General features: G+C 34.4%; 1 protein-coding gene across 12 annotated transcripts in view; it reads left to right on the top strand.

The window, feature by feature from the left end:
• The first annotated feature begins 6042 nt into the window (after nt 1–6042).
• Aga (aspartylglucosaminidase) overlaps nt 6043–21698 on the top strand; it is a 112506-nt gene continuing 96850 nt past the window's right edge. For 4 of the 12 annotated variants that reach the window (XR_010042581.1, XR_010042582.1, XM_013151666.2 and 1 more), the window contains exons 1-9: nt 6043–6285; nt 8215–8368; nt 8933–9045; nt 9894–10006; nt 11468–11582; nt 12643–12718; nt 13897–14004; nt 14644–14777; nt 18127–18158. Coding sequence is in view for 6 of the 12 variants with exons in the window: in XM_013151666.2 (XP_013007120.2) it covers nt 6159–6285; nt 8215–8368; nt 8933–9045; nt 9894–10006; nt 11468–11582; nt 12643–12718; nt 13897–14004; nt 14644–14777; nt 18127–18158 (972 nt within the window). In the remaining 6 variants the exon portion in view is untranslated. Of the gene's footprint in view, nt 6286–8214; nt 8369–8932; nt 9046–9893; nt 10007–11467; nt 11583–12642; nt 12719–13896; nt 14005–14643; nt 14778–16165; nt 16412–18126; nt 18159–21698 lie in introns of those variants that run through there. The other 8 variants (XR_001201136.3, XR_010042584.1, XM_063234719.1 and 5 more) reach the window with 3 other exon arrangements.

The raw sequence follows: 21698 nt of genomic DNA on the forward strand, positions 1-21698 counted from the left end.
GCTGACACCAGGGCTTTCTCCCCTTCCCTGACTTGAATGAGGGTACCTATCCGGAGCAACAGTAGATCATCTGGTGATCAGAAGGCAAGAGGTAAATTCTGACATTTTTGAGATGTTGAACTAATACCAGCAGTTTTCTACATGCTAGTAGTTATGAAAAAGTAAATTCCCAATGCAAAGCCACCTTTAAGTTTTCTGTTAATTTGCAACTGAAAGCACTTTAAAACTGATTTTTAAAAATTTTATAACAGCTAGTTATAGCCCTAAATGTATGAAATTCAAGGAATTTAAAAAAGATTTGTGATATAGGCTTTAAAGACAATCCAGTAATTAGGACAAATAAACTCAGTGCCATGAGTCCTTTGTTCTGCAACTAAAAGCTAGTTGGTTTACAACTATGCAATTCTTCAACTAGAGTAAAACTGTAAAAATTAGGAATACTGAAAAGTCCCACTGTCTTTGTTACTTTTTACTTGTTGCTGAGACAAAATACCTGATGACCAAAGTTGGGAAAGGAAAGGTTTATTTCTTACAGTTTTTAGAGGTTTCAATCCATACTCAGTTGGCTCCAAGGCAGGATGGCATGGCAGGGCCTCAGTTCATGGCGGCTGCAAACAGCAAAGCAGAAACTGGCCAAAAGAGTGCGCCAGACACACCTTCTTCCTGCCATTATATTACATCCTGGCTCCACCCCTAGGCCACTGTAGCACTCACACTCCCAATCAAAGCAATAGACAATGAACCAATCACAAATGCACAATGCAAATTCCTGAGGCCTGGGGGCCACAGACATAAACTATAGCACCCACCTTCAGAATTAAGTTCTTTGTAACAACATTCTCTTCAATGCTTGACTTCCTGAATTTGCCCTGAATTTAGAGACTTGCTGAATCTCTAAATCTGTCCAGACCCCTCAGAAATTCCAGTTTAGTTACAAACTGCACTAACTATGCTTACTATCTGAGCCCAGTATGTGCCCTGTTTCTATATCACCATATGTTACATAAATTCAGGGAAATAGCTGACAGATTAATTCTGGAAAATTCTTTCTATACAAAACCCAAAAATTTAAAAGGCAACAGAATTCAATCGATGTTTCTGTGTACTCATAGATGGATTTTATATACCCATTAAAATTATGCTGCATTTGCACATGGATGTTTATGGTAGCTTTATTCATAATTACCATGATTTGGAGGCAAATAAGATGTCCATCAGTAGATGAATGGATACTACTGTACAACCAGACAATAGGGTAATATTCAACACCAAAAATACATGAGCTATCAAGCCATAAAAACACATAGCGGAAAGAAATACATATCACTAAGTAAAAGAAGCCAGTGTAAAAAGTCTACATATTGTAGGAGTCTAACAAAATGACAGATTGGAAAAGACAGTATTATGGAGATGATAAAATAATCAGTGGTTGCCACAGGTTGGTCAGGGAAGGATGAACAGGCAGCATATAGTGAATCCTTTTGGCAGTAAAAATTTTTTACAATTCTATAATAATGGAACATGTCATTATACATTTGTCAAACAAGACTAGTGAATATAAAAACCACCTGTGGGTCTTAATGTAAACTATTGACTTCAAGTTATCAATATAGGTTAATTGATTATAAGAAATGTACTATTCTGGTGGAGGCTAAGATTAAAAGAAACTATTACATGTAAGGGTAAGGATTTAACAGAACATTTTGTACTTTTCACTCAGTTTTTCTTTGAAACAAAAATTGCTCTTACAAAGTCTTTTAAAAATTTTGTTGTAGAAAGAAGGGATCTTGGGGATGCTGACAAAACTCATTGACATGAGTGGTGATTATGAGAGTATAAGTTTTCTACAAAATTCTTTATTTTAAGCCTTTTTCTTATTGATATTCCACAATAAAAATTTTACAAAGTGTAAGACATGTAAAGAGGTTTAAGAAATATTAAGAAGTAGTTTATTCAACATTGTGTATAACAGCACTTAAAACGTTAAAAGGCTGATATTTTCAGTAAGGGCTAGAGTATTTTGGAATACTCTATATACTCTTATATGAGTGAAGAACTCATATAAGTATTACTATAAAAAAGAAAAATATTGTGTCATATGTAAAATTATTTTTCTTCTAAATCTTTATATGAGCCACTGAAAAACTACTTGCATAGTTATGTTCAAGAAACCTGTGTTCATTACTAATATATTTTTCCATTTAAAATAATCAACAAGGGCTGGGGATACAGTTTAGTGGCATAGTGCCTTGCCTGATAAGCACAAGGTGCTGAATTGGATCCCCAGTACTCCCCACCCCAAAATGCTGTTTAAAATACTCAACAAAGAAATATAACTTTAAAGTAATAAAGACTTACTGTAAGTTATTGTCATTTGGAAGTTTTGCTTTTGTTGATGAATTTCTTTATTAAAATCATCTTCGGCACTAGTAAACAATGTCAAAGTGACACTTAAAATGGTAGGAAGTTGTTATGTTGCCCTCAGGCCTGAACCTCTAGTAGTAATGGATCACATTTATAAATATATTGTGACATTATAAACAATAGTCACAAAAAGCAGCATTCATTATGTAAAGTGAGATATTCTATCCTTCCTATAGTAACTTTTTTATAACAATGGAATAATATCACAAATTTAAATATGTTGCACATAATTTAGTTTGAAGACAAAAATTACTACATCAATATTCTATTATATTATCTTGGTCTTTATAAGTACTATGATGACATTTAAAGGTTAAAAGTGTTGCTTAAAGTTTATGATTTTAATCTTTACTGATTTGATAAACTATTTGAAGGCATAAACAGAAAAAAAATCTCAGAAAGGAATAATATTCTCTTCTTTCATTTAGAGAATAAGATAACGCTTCTTTGTAATTCTAATTACATCCATAATATATGATCAGATAGTACCATCAGGTGTTCCTGAATTAATGGACAAAAGGAATTAAATTAGAAATATAGTACAACAATGATTTAACATCAGTAGAAGTCATTACTTAGTTTGCAAAGCTGCTAGGAGCAAATGCCAATCAAATAAATAGCCTGTATTTAGATAACCTAGGTAATAGTTCAGTGGGGAGTTTTAAAAAAAGGAATTATTATTTCAATGCCAAGTCACGCTTACAGCTTTGAACAAGTAGCAAAACATGGGCATGTTTCTCAAATGGATTTCACAGCATCAGTGCAAAAGCCGGAGGGGACGGCTTAGTTTTTTAAGCCTCAGATTTGAAATACCTAGATTCCTTGCAACTACAGCGTTAAATCCTCTGTAGAACCACAGCTTCAAATACTATCAGGAGAGACTCAATTCTTCATCCTTTTGAGACTGATAAATTGAAAGCCATGAAGTTTAGAGGAAAAAGAGGGGTGCGTGCAGCTCCTTGAACCACCTATCCTTCCTCAACCTACAACACACACACATACACACACGAGCACAGAAAATGGTTTTATTTGTAACATCATTTAAGGTTTCATTAGAGACTTTATCCTATGTAGAACCTAAGGATGCTGTTTTTAAAGACATGCAGAAATCTCACAACCCATGATGCAACATCTTTGTAAATTTAAACTAAATTTAGATATATCAAAATACACCAAAAACATTTATAACTCTTATTTAATATACAAAGAAGTTCTAAGTACTTACTTTAAAATGCATTCTAGGAGGCCAGGCATACAGCTCAGCAGCATAAGCACCTTCCTGGCAAGCACAAGGTCCTGAGTTTGATTCCTGGTAACAACCCTCCAAAAAAATGCATTCTAAGTATTCAGCCAACTCTATAGTTCCTATATAAATTTCTCTGTCTCAAACTAATTTCTTTTTGCTGCTTTTTGTTTCTGGATTGCTGACACCAATTGACAAATACTTGATAATACTAATTAAAACATTAGTATATTATTTCATTAGCACTCTAACATTATCTAACATCTCTTACCTCATTCACAAAACTTTGTATGATAAGAGCAGTATTACTATAGATGAAGAACCAGATCTAGGAAGACTACACAAAGTCAACTGCATTTGATATAGTTGCTCTAAGTTTCACAATCCAGGTCTTGAAAATCTGCTAAAGTATTGTTAGATATAAATTCAATTTAGGAATAAAAACATTTTACCAAACAAAACTGTGTGATGCATTTTAGATTTAAATAAAATTAATTATATAGTTTTTTGATTTCTCAGAAACACTGTATCTCAGCTATTAAATATAATGACTGAATAAAAATTAAAGAGAATGTCAGGAAAATTGTACACTGTATTATTGGTCTACCCACCAAACTGTAAACAAATGTTCTTGTTCATTTAGATTTTCCCCATTACAAAGCAGAAGGAACCAGTTAAATTGATGACAAATGAAAGCTTGAAACTAACAACAAGTGACTTCTAGGTCTGAAGGCTGAAGTACTGCAAATGTTAGTTAGAAAACAAGTAATAATACAGAAGGAAACCTAATATCCAAACTAGATTAACTTCCTTAAGCCATAGAAATAATTAAATCTAGACAAACTAGATTCAGTTGGTTTGTAATAGCCACCAAAGACTGTAATCTTTTGAGATTATTATTATTTTAAATAAAATGGGCCAAGGATTTAGTTCAGTGGCATAGTAAGAGCCTGCCTCACCAGCATGAAACTGTGACTTCAATTCCCAGTACCAAAAACTCCTAGTATGAAAAAAAAAAAAAAAAAAAAAAACTTGTGAGAAAATTAGCATTTTGATTAGCAAGTAATTTAGCTGTTTTTCTCCAACCAACAAATGGGATGAATTTCTCTGATGAGATTTTGACTTCAAGCAAAAAAATTTTGGAGAAAAGATTGAATACAGTAGGAGGTAAAATTTAGGTTCTTTTAATTGGAGAAACACAAACACCTGAAAAGCTAGGAAAAGGCTAGAGAATGCTGCAGGCACTAAGGCCAATTTCCCACGTATAGTATTTTACAATTTTTGCTGAAGAAGTGTCCTAGTTCCTTAGTCTGTATAAGCTATATTCAGCTCAAGTGCTAAGAAAAATCCATTCAGAGGACAATGTAAGTTTTCTTGGCTTTCTTAACCTGTTTCACCTACCACCTAGGATTAACTTTTGGTCTGCTCCCCAGCACGCATGGTTTATTCCCCCTCCAAAAGCCCACTGAAGGAACTCAACAACAGGTTTTTTTTTTATTATTATTATTTTTAATTACACCCGACTTTCGAATAGCATTCCTTTGCCTTTATTCTTCTAGGTATCTTATGCTGTTTAAATTACATATTCACTTTCCTAGCAGTAAGAGTTTTGAAGATTTTGTAAGCCTGACAACTCCCATCTAGTTCATATTTTACAAGTCTGGATAGATTTATAGAGGTTCTTCACAATTGTCTTCCCTTACATACATGGCTAAGCATTGCAGAGCCCCAGAGGGATTACTGGTCCACGCTCACACAACAGTGCAGCCGAGTTATCAAAATGAGCAGCTTCTACCAGGCATGTAAACGCTCCATCCTTCCTTTTATTCAAACATTTATTTAATACTTAATGGTGCCAGGCACGAAAATACAATAGGTAAGACTGGAGGTATTATTCATGCTGCAGGCGCAGGAATGCGCCCTTCAGTGGGCTATGCAGAGGGTACACTTCTATTTTCCCAACTGTCCAATTCTTCCACCTCAGGGATTTATAACCAGAGGACGTCCTACAAAAGTGTGTGGTGGGTGGCAACGCAAAGAATGGGTGGATGTCTGAGGAATTCCAGAGGACAAACTTTCAAACTTCAACTTTTAATTAAGAGAATAAAGTAAAAACTAAATGAAATAATAGTAATTACCAGAAGTTGCTACCGTCATACTAATTTTCCAATATGAGGCGCAATCTACCTTGTAAAAACGGAGAAAGTAGTAATTCAATTGACTATTAAAAAAAAAAATACTGCACAGCATCTAAGAATTCAAGAGGAAACAGTTCATGGCTGATGACCTCAGCACCACCGACTCAACTCTGCGCTCCACGGAGAGGTCAAATCTCGCGATAGTTCAAAGGAGCCCAGACCAAACCCGGGAGAGGGCGTGGTCACAGGAGGGCGGTGAACCAGGTTCCTGTGAGCGCCCGCGGAAGCATTCGGGTGACTGCGGGCCGCGGGTCTCGCGACCTTTCTCGTGCTGCTGGGCTCGGCTCGCAGCTATGGCGCGGAAGTCGAATTTGCCTTTCATTGTCATTCCGCTTCTGCTCAGCCCGGCTGTGGTGTGCGGCTGCGGCCCTCTCCCCTTGGTCGTCAACACTTGGCCTTTTAAGAACGCGACCGAAGCAGGTGCGGGGTGGCGGCCGGGGCGGGTGGCCGCGCCGCCGGGGCCGCAGTGGGGAAGGGCTGGCGCCGCCGAGTGGGGCGCGCGGCGGCCGGGCGAGCGCAGCCCCGGCCTTCAGCCCTCCTGCCCCGCGCGGCCTGCAGCCGGCCTTTCCTCTTCCTCCGTGCCACTGCCGCCCTTTACTGTCCTCTCCCCCGCAGTTGATCTAGAGCGCTTCTGTTTTTTCTGTGCCGGCGGCGCCCGCGCTGGCTCCTATCAGACGCGCAGTCCTCTCGCAGGCCGCCTTCCATCTGCTTTGCCACACCTCTCTGACCCCTCACTTCACTTCGACCTTGGGTTCCACTTTGGGAACATTAATTTATTTTCCAAGCAAATTCTCACTTTTCCCTTTTACGTTTGCTGCTGCTCGCTGATGCAGCGTCCTTGTTACCCAGGCTTGGCTGTTCATTAAAATGACCCGGGGGGCCTCGGAGGATTCCTGTGGACCTGCCTGCCCTGCGACTGCTCTCACTGCTGAACCAGGGCATCTGATTTTAAAAGCTGCTGTGTGAGTTTTCGTTTGCAGCCAGGGCTGAGAACCACAGGGCTAAGGTATCACCTTCTTGAGGACGTGTACCCTTGACTGCCCACTGGATTAGGGTCCTCTCTTGTGCTCTTTGTTCTTACCCTGTGTATACCATTATCGTAGCGTTCATGTAGTGTCATGCTCGTTTTTTGAATATGCTTCAAAACATACTACCCCGGGAATCACTTCAGACCTTTTTCTGAAGCTGCTAGTTGTAGTAACAATGAAAGAAAAATTGGTTCCAGGGCTTAGTAGAGGAAAATTTGTGTGTTACAAGTAGTGCATATAAAATCAGAGAGCATGAGAAATCAGACTGGGCAGGGGACAATTCTGTGTAAGTTACAAGAGAGTAAGTCCAATAGTGATAGCAGTTGGTGCTTTTCAATAGTAGCACCTACTCTTCAAGGAATTCTCTTTTTATCAGTAAAGAAATTATCTTTTTTTAATTACTTTTGAACTTGACCATTAAAAATGCACCCCCCCACACACACAGAGAACAGCATAGAACTAAAAGTACAGCCACACTTGTCAAAGTGACTACTGTTAGAAATTGCTGTGTGACCTTGAACAGATTACCTAACCTCTCTGTCTGTTCCTTGTGTTTGAAATAATTTTATTTGTACACAGTGCTACTGTAAAAACTGATGTGAATATAAAATAAGTTAATCCTATAAAGCTTGCATTATTTATTTCCTATTACAGTATTAGAGCTAATAGGTGTTGCCTCAAAAACAGCACTAGTTATGAGTATCTTTAATGCTCTAAGGATATAGAAGTATTTTATAAGGTGGGTTAATAGATTTTTGAATTTAGCTGGCTTTGGGTGATTTCAGTTGTGCCTTTTAAAATACAGTAGAGGAAGCTAGGTGTGATGGCCATATCTGTAATCTGAATACTTCAGAAGTCTAAGGCAAAAGGTTCATAAGTTGTAGTTCACGCTGAGCCACTGAGTGACCTAGCTGGACCTCGTCTCAAAATACAAATTTTTAAATGGCTGGGGATCTACCTTAGTGCTAGGGCCTTCAGTTCTGTCCCCAGCAGCTAAAAATAAATAAAGGAGAGGATACTTATTTATACAGAAGAAATAGATATTAATAAATAAACCTTCACTTTCCACCAACAGGTAGTCTGATTTTTTTTTTCCTGAATTGAGCATTCAACCTAAGACCTTTGTACTGAGCTACAGGTAGTGATGTACTTTTTCCCTTGTCTCTTAAAATTCCTTTGTAGCGCTTTGATTATCTTGTTAAAAGTTCAGTTTCAATGTGAAAACAGAATCTCAGTAGGGATATGCAAAATGTTTTTGGTTTGGTTCATTTGACACTGAAAAAATCTATAATTATAAACAAGCGTTATTGGGATTTGGCAGCATGGCGGACGTTAGCATCTGGAGGGTCTACCTTGGATGCAGTGGAGAATGGCTGTGCCGTGTGTGAGCAAGAGCAGTGTGATGGCTCTGTAGGCTTTGGAGGAAGTCCTGATGAAATTGGGGAAACCACCTTGGATGCAATGATCATGGACGGGTAAGAGTGCCCCGCTGCACCTGTTTATCCTTGCGATTTTGATCCATGTTTAATTACATTTAGAGGTGTGGTCCTCTTTGAAGAGTGAGATGGAAGGATGTATGATCAGTCATAGGTCAAACTAGGTTATTGTACTTGGCTTTTCTAAACAAAAAGACTTTCCCTCTCAGTTAAAGCAAAATCCTAATGGTGGAAATAACTAACAAAGTACATACTCTCAGGGAGACTCCTAAGATATAAAAATAAGCCTCTGATCCAGTTTAGTCATTTATTTGCCACCCCCAAATGATGTAGTTTGCTTGGTCCAAAACTGTAAGGCCACATTCAAAACCAGGTTTAAAGTAAGGTAAGAGATACAGAACTTAGTGCTTTGGTCTATATGGTTAATTGAATTACTACTTTGTCTTTAATTGTGTCTGATTGTGGTACCCTAGGGAGTTTATGGTTGTACTTTCACATTTGTGTTAAGAAGGTAGAATTTATTCTACAGCACATTACTTGGAGAAATGCATTGCAGTGAACTTAGGAGAATATTTTCCTGTACTTGGCATTTATATCTTACAGCACTACTATGGATGTAGGAGCAGTAGGAGATCTTAGACGAATTAAAAACGCTATCGGTGTGGCACGGAAAGTACTGGAACATACAACTCACACGCTTTTAGCGGGAGAGTCAGGTATTTTTTAATTATACTGAAAGTTTTTCCGGTCTTGTCTATAATTTTCACTGTAAAAATAGAACTCTATATAAAACAGGGATAAAAGCACATTTTAATTCAAAATCCAGCTCTTGTACTTAATACCTGTTTAATTAGATAGATTTATTACCTTGTAAATCTCACTTTCTTTGTCTTTAAAATAGGATTTTTAAAAATATTTATTATCTGTAGATGAATAATTACTGAACTGAAACTAGATTCAGCATCAGTTTTCTTCCTATATTACATTTTTATATATGTTAGACCCCGAGAACATTATTAGCAAGTGAGAGGGTAGAGAACCTGTTTGCTTTAGCAGAGGGTCTGATTTCAACATTTTGCCTCTTACATATGGTACAGTGATGTATAAACAGAAATTCTGACATATAGTAGACCTTCAGTTTGAAAGTATACAATTGTAAACCACCTGAAATAGAATCTTTTACTTTTTCAGTGGAATCCATTCATCTCCTTGGTTGATATCCTAAAGTTTTTTTGTGCCCTTAGCTTTATGCCCTAGTTAGAGCAGTAAGATTTTTGTCTTGGTGAAAGGTGAGTCTTTTGATTTTTGGAAAAGTGGGGAGGAGCCAGTGCAGGTGAGGTTGCATAGGAGATACATAACATACACACTTCAAATAGATCAGTTAAAAAAAGACATGTGGAAATTAGAAGTTGATCTCTAAACCTATCTCCGTCTGAAAACACCTTTGATAATCTTTGAGTACCCCACTTGAGAGATAGCTGACAGTAGACTGCCTCTAGTAGATACAATTTGCTCATGGTATATATAAACTTAGTTACCTTACATTTTTTTCCCTAATGTCTAGCCACCAAGTTTGCTGAGAGTATGGGATTTATCAATGAAGATTTATCTACCAGTGCTTCTCATACTCTTCATTCAGATTGGCTTGCTAGGAATTGCCAGCCAAATTATTGGAAAGTATGTATATATATTCAATTTTAAAAGGTAAATTGCTTGAAAATTTTAAATGACATCCTTCTCCTCTCTATTGCCTACCCATCGCCAAGGGTGCAGGTTATTTCCCTAGATGTACTACACATTAGAAGCAATGATTTAAGTTGTTTTGAGGACCTTGGGTGCTTCCAATGGCTCTCTAGCAACCTCACTTTCACACCTGGGGTACAGAGCTACTGTTCTCTAAAAATAATTTGCAAACTGTGAAAGGTTTACTTTCGAAGTGAAGCTGACTGTGTCAGAACTGGTCTGTTAGTATTTCCTTGGGACAGAGTCTTTTAAAATAAATCAAAAGTTGAGGAACATTACTGCAAAATATTGTTAAGTTTTATCTGTGTAAAATCTATCCAGTTCCTTCACCTGATTTGACTGGAGGATTTATACTGTTACGTGTCTAGTACATTACTAGTGGGATAATTGTCTTTAATGAGATTTTTAGCATAAATCAGTTTGTTTGTGCCATAAAGGTTCCTTCTATCTAGTATTGTAGTTTCTCATCTATTTCTTAAGTCCTGATTATGAAGGACTATCAGGGCTTATCATCTAGAAAGACTCTATTTATAAAACCAGGTTATACGAGGTATCTAGTACACTGACATAATATATGAGTATTTGTTGATCATCCTTGATCCAGATATCTAAAAATCCAATCCTCTGAGTGCTGACATGATGTTACAAGTAGAAAAATCCATACTATCTCATGTGACCCATTGCTTTTCAAAATGCAGTCACACTGGAAACACTGTAAAATTACTTTCAACATGAATACTTATGAAACATTAATGAATTTTATGTTTACATTGGGATCTAACCTCACAATATCTCATTATGTACATACAGATATACCAAAATCCAATACAGTTCTAATCTCAAAATATCAGATAAGAACTATTCAACCTGTATTTTTACCAAACTATATAGACAATCTAAATTTATGAGTTTAGATTATATTTTTGTTCCTTTAAGATATAAAAGATAATTTAAGAGTGTCTTGTAGAACATACATAATCCTAGCTTTGAAAAAAAATGATTTGAAAACCGATGTCACTTTAAACTTCAGAATTCTTCATCTGGAGAACAAGTTCTGAAATGTGAAGGTCAGGTTGTGTACCTTATTCCTTTGGGGATTAGTATCTAATAAAAAGCTTTATATCTGCCACTAGGCTAAGAATTTTAGGCATATAAGGAGAAAATGCAGAGACCTGTTCTATGGAACAAAGATGCCTAAACCTTATTATTTAATTCTGAGGCTATCATGGGAATTTAGTCAAATTACACATTCATCTATTTTTACATATGACTTAGCCAATCTTTAAGCTTTGAGTTACCAGATGTCTTTTTGATTTTGTACTCGTGTGTAATGATCATACATAATTGCTTGACAATTTGTAAAACACCTTTCTTAAAAGTAAAACTCTTTCACAGAACGTTATACCAGATTCTTCAAAATACTGTGGACCTTACAAACCACCTGGGATCTTAAAGCAGAACAGTCATACCTCTAAAGAAATAAGAGATGATTATGGTCATGATACTATTGGTAATTTATTTTTATATAGTTTTCATGATTAAAATTTAATTTCCTCCTATACCTCTTTATTCCTATATATATATGTTTTATATATATATATATATATATATATATATATATATATATCACAAAAGTATTTATGCACATATATATAATTCCCTCCTATACCTCTTTATCCCTATATATATGATAGATATATACATATATGTAACATATATGTATCACAAAAGTATGTATGTACATGCATACTTTTGCCTTAGCATTTTTACCTAGTTCAACATAGTTCAATAAATTTCTTATAAAGACCCCCAAAATTCAATGATTTCACTTTTCAATTTTAAATATTTATTTCATATTTATTTGATGTTTTATGTGGTTTGAAATATTAAAGAGACCTTAAATAAGACCTTAATAATCTTTTCCAAATTGCATTTCTGGCAATTTCTTTTAGTCTATATCAGAAATTTTATTTGGCATTACCTTTTTTAAAAGTATTGAAAGTAACTTAACATTTTGAGGAGTAAGAATATGGAATGTCTAACAAATGATGCTATGAAACTAGGTCATTAAAATGTAAAATTACATCACTGGTATAATTTTCAAATTATAAAATTTCTCTTTTCTTCTATCTGAAATTAACAAGAAAACATTTGTATCACTATTTTAGTCTTTATTGTTAAGTAGTACCATAGAAAGGCTGATTTATGAATAACAAATTTATTTTTCATAGTTATGGAAGCTAGGAATTCCAAGATGTATAGTGAAGGCTTGTATTTTGACTCATAGCTGGCAATTTCTCCCCATGTCCTTGCATTGTGGAAGGGGCTAGCTAGCTTTCAGGACACTCTTATGAGAATATAAAGCCAAATTATTAGGACTCTGCTTGTTCACCAGCCAGAGGTCTCCCTCCTAAATCTTTCACTTTGGGATTCAATTTCATCATATGAATTTTGGAACACAAACATTGAGATTTTACCACTGCTTGTTTATTTGATTATTAGTCTGATTATATCTGAAGTAAAATTAGGTTTATAACCTTGTATCTATCTATCTTTTTATTCCCCCCTAGGCATGGTTGTAATTCATAAGACGGGACATACTGCTGCTGGTACATCTACAAATGGTCTAAAGTTCAAAATACCTGGGTTAGTGTTTCTATAAGAACAGATTTCTCCAACAAACAATGTAAAGCAATATGTGCTAGGTGCTATGGAAGATGCAAAATGAAAAATACAACCCTAATCTCACAGCTGAGATAGATCAATGTGATAGAGAAGGCCTCACTGTCTGCTAAAGGCCAACCGGAACTTTGGCATGCAGGGCTGAGAGAGCTGATCTGTTTAAGCTAAGTAGGTAAGAAGGCCAATAAAGTGAATGGAAGGAACTGAGTCCTGAGTCTGCAGAAAAAAAAACAGGAAACATACAGGCCGAAGCCCTCGCAGATGGAAAGCAGGATATGCTTCAAGTCAGAGCCTCTGCTAACTGGAGAGAAATCACTGGTGGGAGTTTGTGGAGGGAATAGTGGGAGTTGGCAAGGGAAAGCTGGAGCCAGATTTCAGAGAGTCTTAGGTCTCTTTAAGGAGTTCTGGAGTTTACTTTGAAATAGTAGGACTTTAAAGATTTACTATATGGAAAAACTTTTATAAAAATTTGATACATTACGTGGAATGTAGAAATAAATTGCAGGTAAGAAAATCACTTTGGAAACCTGTTGAAGATCCAGGAATTTAGCTACTAAAGAATGGTAGTAATGGAATAGTAACTGTAAATCTATATATGTCATCTTAGCATAAGAAATTCTGTTATTTTTATAAATTTATTTTTAATTGACAAGTAAAAAACTATGCCATACAACATGATTTCATATGCATAGACAATGAAGTAGTTAAACCAAACTAACTTATGAATTACCATATATACTTACGTTTCTGTGATGAGAATGCTTAAAAAGACTCCTTTAGTAGTTTCCAAATATACGGTATACTGTTATTAACTTACTGTAGAACTGTATTATACAACAGATTCCTTGAATTTAGTCCTCTTGTCTAACTGAAATTCTGTGTCCTTTGACAAACGTCTCTTATCTGTTTTTATAAGCTTTTTTATTTTCTACATGTGATAACAAATTCTTATGTAATTTGTATAAGTTTATGAAGGCCTAAGTTGAAAAACTAACCTTTCCTCCTCATATTCTGGTGAAGAATTTATATAAAATAGTAATTAGTATCTATATGAAAATGTCCCATTTTTGAAACAGCTCTTAACATAATTTAGTTTACACCTAATTTCCTATGCTAAATTCTTATGCTGTGTGCTCATAAAGTCGAATAGGAGATTCCCCAATACCTGGAGCCGGGGCCTATGCGGACGATGCTGTAGGGGCTGCTGCAGCCACGGGGGATGGAGATATATTGATGCGCTTCCTTCCAAGGTATGACTTCTTAGATTTGCAAACTTTAAAGGTTTTTCATGGAAATGTTTTCTTTGTCAAAGTGTAAAATAATTCTCATATTATGTCACTTGAATTTGAGCTATTTAGGAACTACATATACAAGCTTTTTACTTATCATTTAATTAATGATCTTTCAAATTAAATATTCATAGCCCTGTGAAACTCCACAGATGAGAATATTTGTGGTAAATAATTAGTGTAAGGCCACTGAGTAAACGAATTGTGATTATTGTTAAATTAAGGAGCATAGTTGTGTACAATTAGCTATACAACTACATGTTTGGACACATTTAGTATTATCTCCTTTGTAGTTTCTTTCCTCATTTAAATATAACTGCTATTCCCTGAGACTTCTATTATTATTGACTGCTATTCAGCTATATCTACCTCTGCCCCTACAATGGTCATTTGAAAGTAATAGTGATTTAAATAAATAACATTATATTAAAGTATAGTTACTTTGTTATTGAAGCTTTAGCAGGAGTTTCTTCTGTTCATTTATATGAATTCTATCCAGTGTGATAATGTCAGTAATTTTAAATTTCTAACCTTACATAACCCAATTTGGAGTTAGTATTTATTCTCTGAGATTGAAGTTTCCTTTCTGTTTAAATCAAGCTACCAAGCAGTAGAATATATGAGAAGAGGAGAAGATCCCACCATAGCTTGCCAAAAAGCTATTTCAAGAATTCAAAAGCACTTTCCAAAATTCTTTGGAGCTGTTATATGTGCCAATGTGACTGGAGGTTATGGTAAGTTGTATTTGGATTATATTTGTGTGAACTTTCAAATGTTTATAAAGTTATACATTTAAATATTGTAGCATGTGATACACTATATTCAAAAGAAAGGGGACTGCATAGACCAGGCTCTAGGTAAATGTTAACAGATGCTCTTATCAAGTCCCACAAGTTTTAAAAACATACCTAAAATCCTGTTGTGGTTGACTTCTGTGATCTATCTACTGCTGTTAGTTCTTATCTCTTACATCTGTCCTAAAGGTAGTTTAGTTTCAGCTCTGGTACATGTTGAAATAGGCTGATTTAGTCAAATGCTTTTAGTAATTAAAAATAAGTAGGGAGAAATTATCTTCCCTACTTCTTTTTTTGTTCATCACATAAATGGTTTAGCCATTAGATCTTGGGGCTCCAAAGAACAAAATGTAATTCTAATTAATAAACCTGAAAAATTAGCAAAATTATTTTTGCAGTATATTTGAGGGATGTCTTTTGCTTCATTTAATTTATGGATGAGCCTACCACAGTTTCAAAGTATTTGAAGATCAACCACTGCTGATTCTTACTAGTGAATTTTCAGATAGGGAAGGTATACAGCTTACTGATCAATACAGCTTATTGGTTAGACTGCTGCTTATTGTTCTTTGATCTTTTACTTTTCACACTTCTGTATTTGAAAAACTTTGTTTGAACAAATCCTTATTCTTTTTTAACTACTAAGATGCAAAAGTCAGTAAAAGTTACAGGACAGTGAAGGCTTTATGTATAAAAAGATTCATTAATTCCCTTATAAGAAATAAAACATAGAAAACTCAAAGTTGCATTTAACAAGATGGAAAAATGCTAATTATATACTGGTAGATGAATTTAAAATTGACTGGTTCCTTATATCTGCCATAATGACAATGGAAAGACCCTCCTAACATGCACAATCTGTGTATTTGAACTGAAGGTGAGCTCAGTCGGACAGATAACATCTTGTCAGTAACTCTTCTTTAATGGGAGTAAAAGAGTAGAGAAGAATAGAAAGCAGTAGTGTTGGGGGGGGTTAGTAATAAAACGGAAGGAATGTGCCTGAATAATTTTTTCTAAGAAACAGAGGTAACAGTAAGGTAAAATAATAGAAAAGATAGCAAAAATAGAAAAGGTAGCAAAAAAATCAGCTACCTTTTTGAAGCTTGAAAGAATAGCTTACCTACTGTTTTTTTTTTTTTTAAACTTACCTTGGACTGTTCACTATTTAGAACTGTTCATCCTAATGAGGATGACACTGCTATACTTCTAAGTGACTTAATTAGACATAGGTATCGTAGCCAATATCCAGGCATATAGCAACGCATATACTGGTTATAAGTATATACATCCTATATTTAACCATGTAACTTTTTCTTTTTTGGCCCAAGGTGCTGCTTGCAATAAACTTCCAACATTTACTCGGTTTAGCTTTATGGTTTACAATTCTCTAAAAAACCAGCCAACTGAGGAAAAAGTAGACTGCATTTAATCCACCTTTTCTATTAGTGTCTATATGTAAAGAAGAAAGAAACAAAGCCTGAAAAGCTTGTTCATAATCATTGTTTAGTTGTCTTCATATATTTTAAAATGCTTGTGCAAATTAAGTACAAAAATAAATTTATACTGAAAAGGCACTTTCACTTTCTGTATCTGAAATTGTTTGATTGTTTTAAGCTTTGTAGACCCCATGAAAAAATATGCATATGTGTCTTATTGTATATATTTAAATTTTTAGTGATACTTGAATTTCTCACTGACATTGCACAAAATTGCTATTTTCGGGATTTATTTCCACACTGATATAATACATCCAAATCTGTATTTGAGTACTTAAAATAGAGTATGTGAGCTTTATAGACCCAAAGAAAAAGTAACACTGAGTCACAGCATATTAGTCTTGGTTGGATTTCAGTATGTTATCTAGTGTGTCTCCTATCATTGATTATTAGTTTTACCCAATATTTTCTAACAGCTTGAAGCAGAAAAGATGCTATGCATCTTTTTATTTTGCATATGTTAAAAAATATGAGCTATCTCCCAATAAGCAATTATGTTGATTTTCTTTGCATTTTTCTCTGATAGAGTGTTCACCCTATGAAAGTTCTTAGGCCACAGAAATCTCAGATGTTTTGCTAATGTTCAATATTGAATCGTTTCTTTTAAAAATTTATATAGCGAACTTTATTTGTAGTGAATTTTATAAATCTTTTTCTGAGAGGCGGAACTTGCAATTATAATTGTCTCGCTTGGTGTTATTTTCCTAACTTCTGAATTCACTATCTCTAACAGACAAGTACAGGAACATTGTATGTCAGCTTTTTTGACAAAAAGCATTATCTTAAATCAGCAATGGAGGATATACAACATTGTCCTCAAACTTTAGTATTCTGTTCTGTTGTTTTCCACAACCACCCTATTTACTGTCCTTATAATGTAAGGTAGGAAGCTATCATTGAAAATGATACAAGTCACTTGTTCTCAGGTCTTCTATGTATCAGAATTGTCTGGAGAGCCTCTTTAATAATGCCTGCTATTCCACTATATCAGATTCTCCACAGATAAGAATCTAGACTTAGTACCCATTCGTGGTAGTCTGAAGTCTAAAAAGAAAACAATTCTACAACTCCATATTCAAAAATCAGAAAAAGAAATATTACTTTTGAGGTTCTCAGGAATTGCAGAGTTGCTTAAATCTGATATTGAGCCTTGGAACAGGAGGAATGAAACCGTATTTAAATTCAAAGTGTATTTATTTTAAGATGATATTCCTGTTTTGCATTTTCCTCTCTGTTACTGCGAGGCAGTCATTCACCACCAGAAAAAGAGAAGAGTAGAATAGAAAGTATTCATGGCCTGTAATTCCTTTCCCAATTAGGAGTTCAGCTGACAGAAACAACTTACATCTGTTTTTAAAGCATGTTTTCTCTTCAACTCACATTCTTTCTGATGGAAATAATCTCCCTATATATTTTACAGAAATTAGCTTTGTAAGTACATTTATAAAGTTCTAAGTTGGAATATAACATATTTACTATTTAATATGATTTATGTACTATGTATTATCTTTTAAAAAGACAAAATTATCTGTCCTGGGAGCTCATATCTTTTATAATATTTTAGTATCAGTGTTCACTAAAATCATACGAAAAACACGTAAGAAACTAGTGAGACACTACAGCCATTAAAATGTAAGCTAATCATTAATAAATTGACTTTGAAATGGTTCACCTATACTTGGAAAAACCAAGAAAGCTGGCAAAGGAAACGTTAGAAAATGTAATGCTGATCTAACCTTTAATGGCAGACAGTAGTTTCCTTCACGTGTATCCTGGTTGTATCTTTGCTACAGATTACATGGCTGTTACAGAGAATGAGGTAAAGGTAAGAGATGTAATTCAGAGCTTTTGTCATTTTCTTTTTTCCTTTGTATAAGAAGTATTCTATGACATACTACCTAGGTGAAACACACATGTGGACTAGCAATTTTCCTAAATGATTCTGAAAACAATATTGTCACTTAAATTTACTTTATTTTCTATTTTGTTTATATATATATATATATATATATATATATGTGTCTATATATGTCTATATGCACACATATACAGAAGAAAAGTAGAACACTTTTTCAGCTCATGTTTCATATAACTACTGACAAATTTGGTATGCTTGAATTTGATCATTGTCCTAGTTTAACAACAATCAGCAAAAAAGAAGTGATTTTGTTATTAGAAATATCAGAATATCTTATTACCCCAGAGGCTACAGATGAACTTTACTCAAGTGTTTTGTCTTTTAGCATAACATGCAAAAATGAATATGTTAACCATAGTATATAATAAAGATTTGTAATTTTTCTTTTTATTTGCTTTAATTAATCCCTGGGATATATTTTTTAAAATCATTTCATTCTCTTTGTTTAAGTGGGACAAAAATGGGTTGATTCTTTTTCTACTAACTCCTGTATAAACTGGTAATCATGAATACTGTTTACCAGACATTTCCAGCTCTGCCTTCCTAGCATATTGTGAATTTGTTGTTCTTGACCCGGTATAATTTGGTGTAGCCATGTGACTCACTGTAGTAATGACTTTTAAGCAGAAGTGGAGTGAGACTCTTTCTATGCCTTCTTTTCAAACAACCACACGGTGGTGGCTTGTGTCCTTGAGTGATCAAAATGAGCAGATCTCTGTGGGATCCAGTATAGACTATCCAATTTTACATGATACCTTGATTATGCTTGAACAGGGGTTCACAGTGTAGCTCAATGCTTTCCTAGCATATGTAAGATACTGGGTACAATTTTGAGTTATATATTTATATATAATTTTAAAAGTTGTGGAGTTACAACAGAAAAAAGACAAAAGGAAATTTTTTATAAATAGACAAGGGTATCTAGAGAGATACTGATAGGAAATTAATCAGAGAGGTAGTACTTATGTGCAGCACCAACAGTGAGCTATAATGCAAGCTATGGATTCTGGGTAATAATGACAGTTCAATACATGCATTTCAAATGTAACAAACTATCACTCAATTTGGGACATTGACAGTCCAGTCAGAAGAAAGGGAAAATATATAGCTTCTCAATTTTGTTGTGAGCCCAAAGCTCCTTTAAAAAATAATGAAGTTCATCTAAAGCAAAGAAAATGTGTATTATTTTTATTATGGAGGACAGATATTTACGCATTAGAGGCGATATATTTCAGTATATGCTTAAATATTACAATAGGAGCCAGCAGTAATTTACCTCTTAATACTAAGCACTTGTACTTATGTTATCTCATTTACTTCTACCTAAAGCCATTGAGAAAGGTAATGTTGGGGTCCTTAATTTAGGTATTTAAATACATAATGGCTGCAATCACTTAAGGTGCCTATTGTTCTGGTTTTCATCTCATGTTTCTGTTTGAAGCAAAGTTTAGTTAGATTTGCTTGCAGCTACTTAGTAAAGGATCATGGTTTCTTGAGTGCCTTCAACTGGATGTGGGTAGTGTGTTCTTGAACCCACCTCTGTATGCCTCCTGTTGGACCCAGTGGGGACGTGGACATGAAGGTTATAGTGGTTGCTGGGCTGACTAATACAGTCCTGTGTCTGATGCCTTCTGTCAACTTCTGTGACAATGTGACAGGCAAACTTGTTTGCTGGAAAACAGGATAAAATCACAGGCCATCCACTGTTCTTGACATTGTCTGTCGATATTAGTGAGAGAGCCTCCTGATTTTGTTACTATTTGCAGCCCATTGTTTGCTGTCTCTTTTCTTTCCTTCTCCTGCTCCCCATCCTTGTCTGTATATACACATTTGACATAAAACTTTGTAGACCTACATGTAAGTCAAGGACAAAAATGAAAACTGTTTTGGGAGTTCAACTCCTGAGGAATTGTTTAACTAAGGCCTAGAAGGTCAACCTTAACATTGAGTGTTTCTTATAAATAGTTCTTATAAAATTTCCTAATCTCTTGCCCAGAAATCCACCTAAAATACCTAAATATTAACTGTATTTTTAAATAAAATATCCAAGTAGTAATTCAAATTTTATCAGCTTATATGTAAAAAACTGCATAACAAATAATACATATTTCAAAATAATAATTATAATGCCCTACATTGCATCTGAATATTCTTGATTTACCTTGTAAAATATTGGCTTAAAGTTGCTAGAAAAACACATATGTGCTATATACACAGAAAGATAAAAACATACCTGTTTCCTCAGTACTCCTTTTGGCTTAAAACGGCAAATAATAAACAATTTAACTGATGTGTACAAACTTCTTAAAGTTAACTAATTTTTAGTCATTTAACTTCTTTTTAAAACTGCCTGATGCTCAGTGACTGAATTTAGAACTGAGGACATAATTGAACTTATTTAATATCTCAAGCACTACAATTATATTCATTTAAATAAAAAACTTTGTTACATAAATATGTATTCTAATTGTATGCTGATTGCAAAAATAAGTCAAGATATACTTAAGTCACTTGTCAATTTTTGTTATTTCTAAATCTTCTTAAGAAAATGTTTCTCAAAGGACATTTAAAATTTTTGTTTTTTTGAGTATTCATGTGTTGCTCAGTATATTTCCAGCTGCTTTCTTAAAATGAGATAATGAGGTGCAGAAAAATATGATTTATTTGTGATTAATTTGTGCAATACAATAAATATTTTCTTCAATTTAGGGTCATCTTAGGGTGTTTTATTATTCAAGCATTTGAATAATAAAATAATTCTCACTTTCAAAATAGATATAATGGAAGCTAAAACTACTCTGATCAACCTATTTGCTTTTGAGTTAAAGGAAAAGGAAATTATGTATAGTTCTAATGCATGATTAGTGCACTAAAGAATTGGTCAACTAATTTAAATTTTGACCTTTCAATACAGTTCATTAGATACATTTACTCATTTATTTTCTTTAATTAAAATTTGATTACTGTAATGTATATGTTGACATAATATTTCTAAGAAAATCAGATTTTAGAGTAAATATGGAGAAACAATTCCTTCTAATTGCTCATAATCTATATTTTACCTAACTTGTGTAAAATTCTAAAGCACTATAAATGTCAAAATGCTTTTTTCCATTCCTTAAAGAAAGAATATTTGTCTTCTGTTCATTGTATAAGCTGATTAAAAATAAACCAAAGAAAAAAGAAGTGTCAGACAATTCAAGTTCATACAGTTTAATTCAAATAAAGCTAAAGCAATGTTGTAATGGAACCCACTTTTACCACTACAAGCATTGCTAAATTGTACACTGTGCATGTTACCAAATACTATAAATGAGAGCTTATTCTCACGCTGCCCCGCCCTGGAAAGATGGTTTTGAGATAATGTAGCATAAATATTACACATTCACACACTCACATACTGTTTTAAAGGAATTCTGGAGCCAAATTACTTGAAATTCCCCAACT

Source organism: Cavia porcellus, unplaced genomic scaffold (genome assembly GCF_034190915.1).
Source record: "Cavia porcellus strain 051 isolate PalLab524CR breed Dunkin Hartley unplaced genomic scaffold, mCavPor4.1 scaffold_24, whole genome shotgun sequence".
NCBI lineage: Eukaryota > Metazoa > Chordata > Mammalia > Rodentia > Caviidae > Cavia > Cavia porcellus.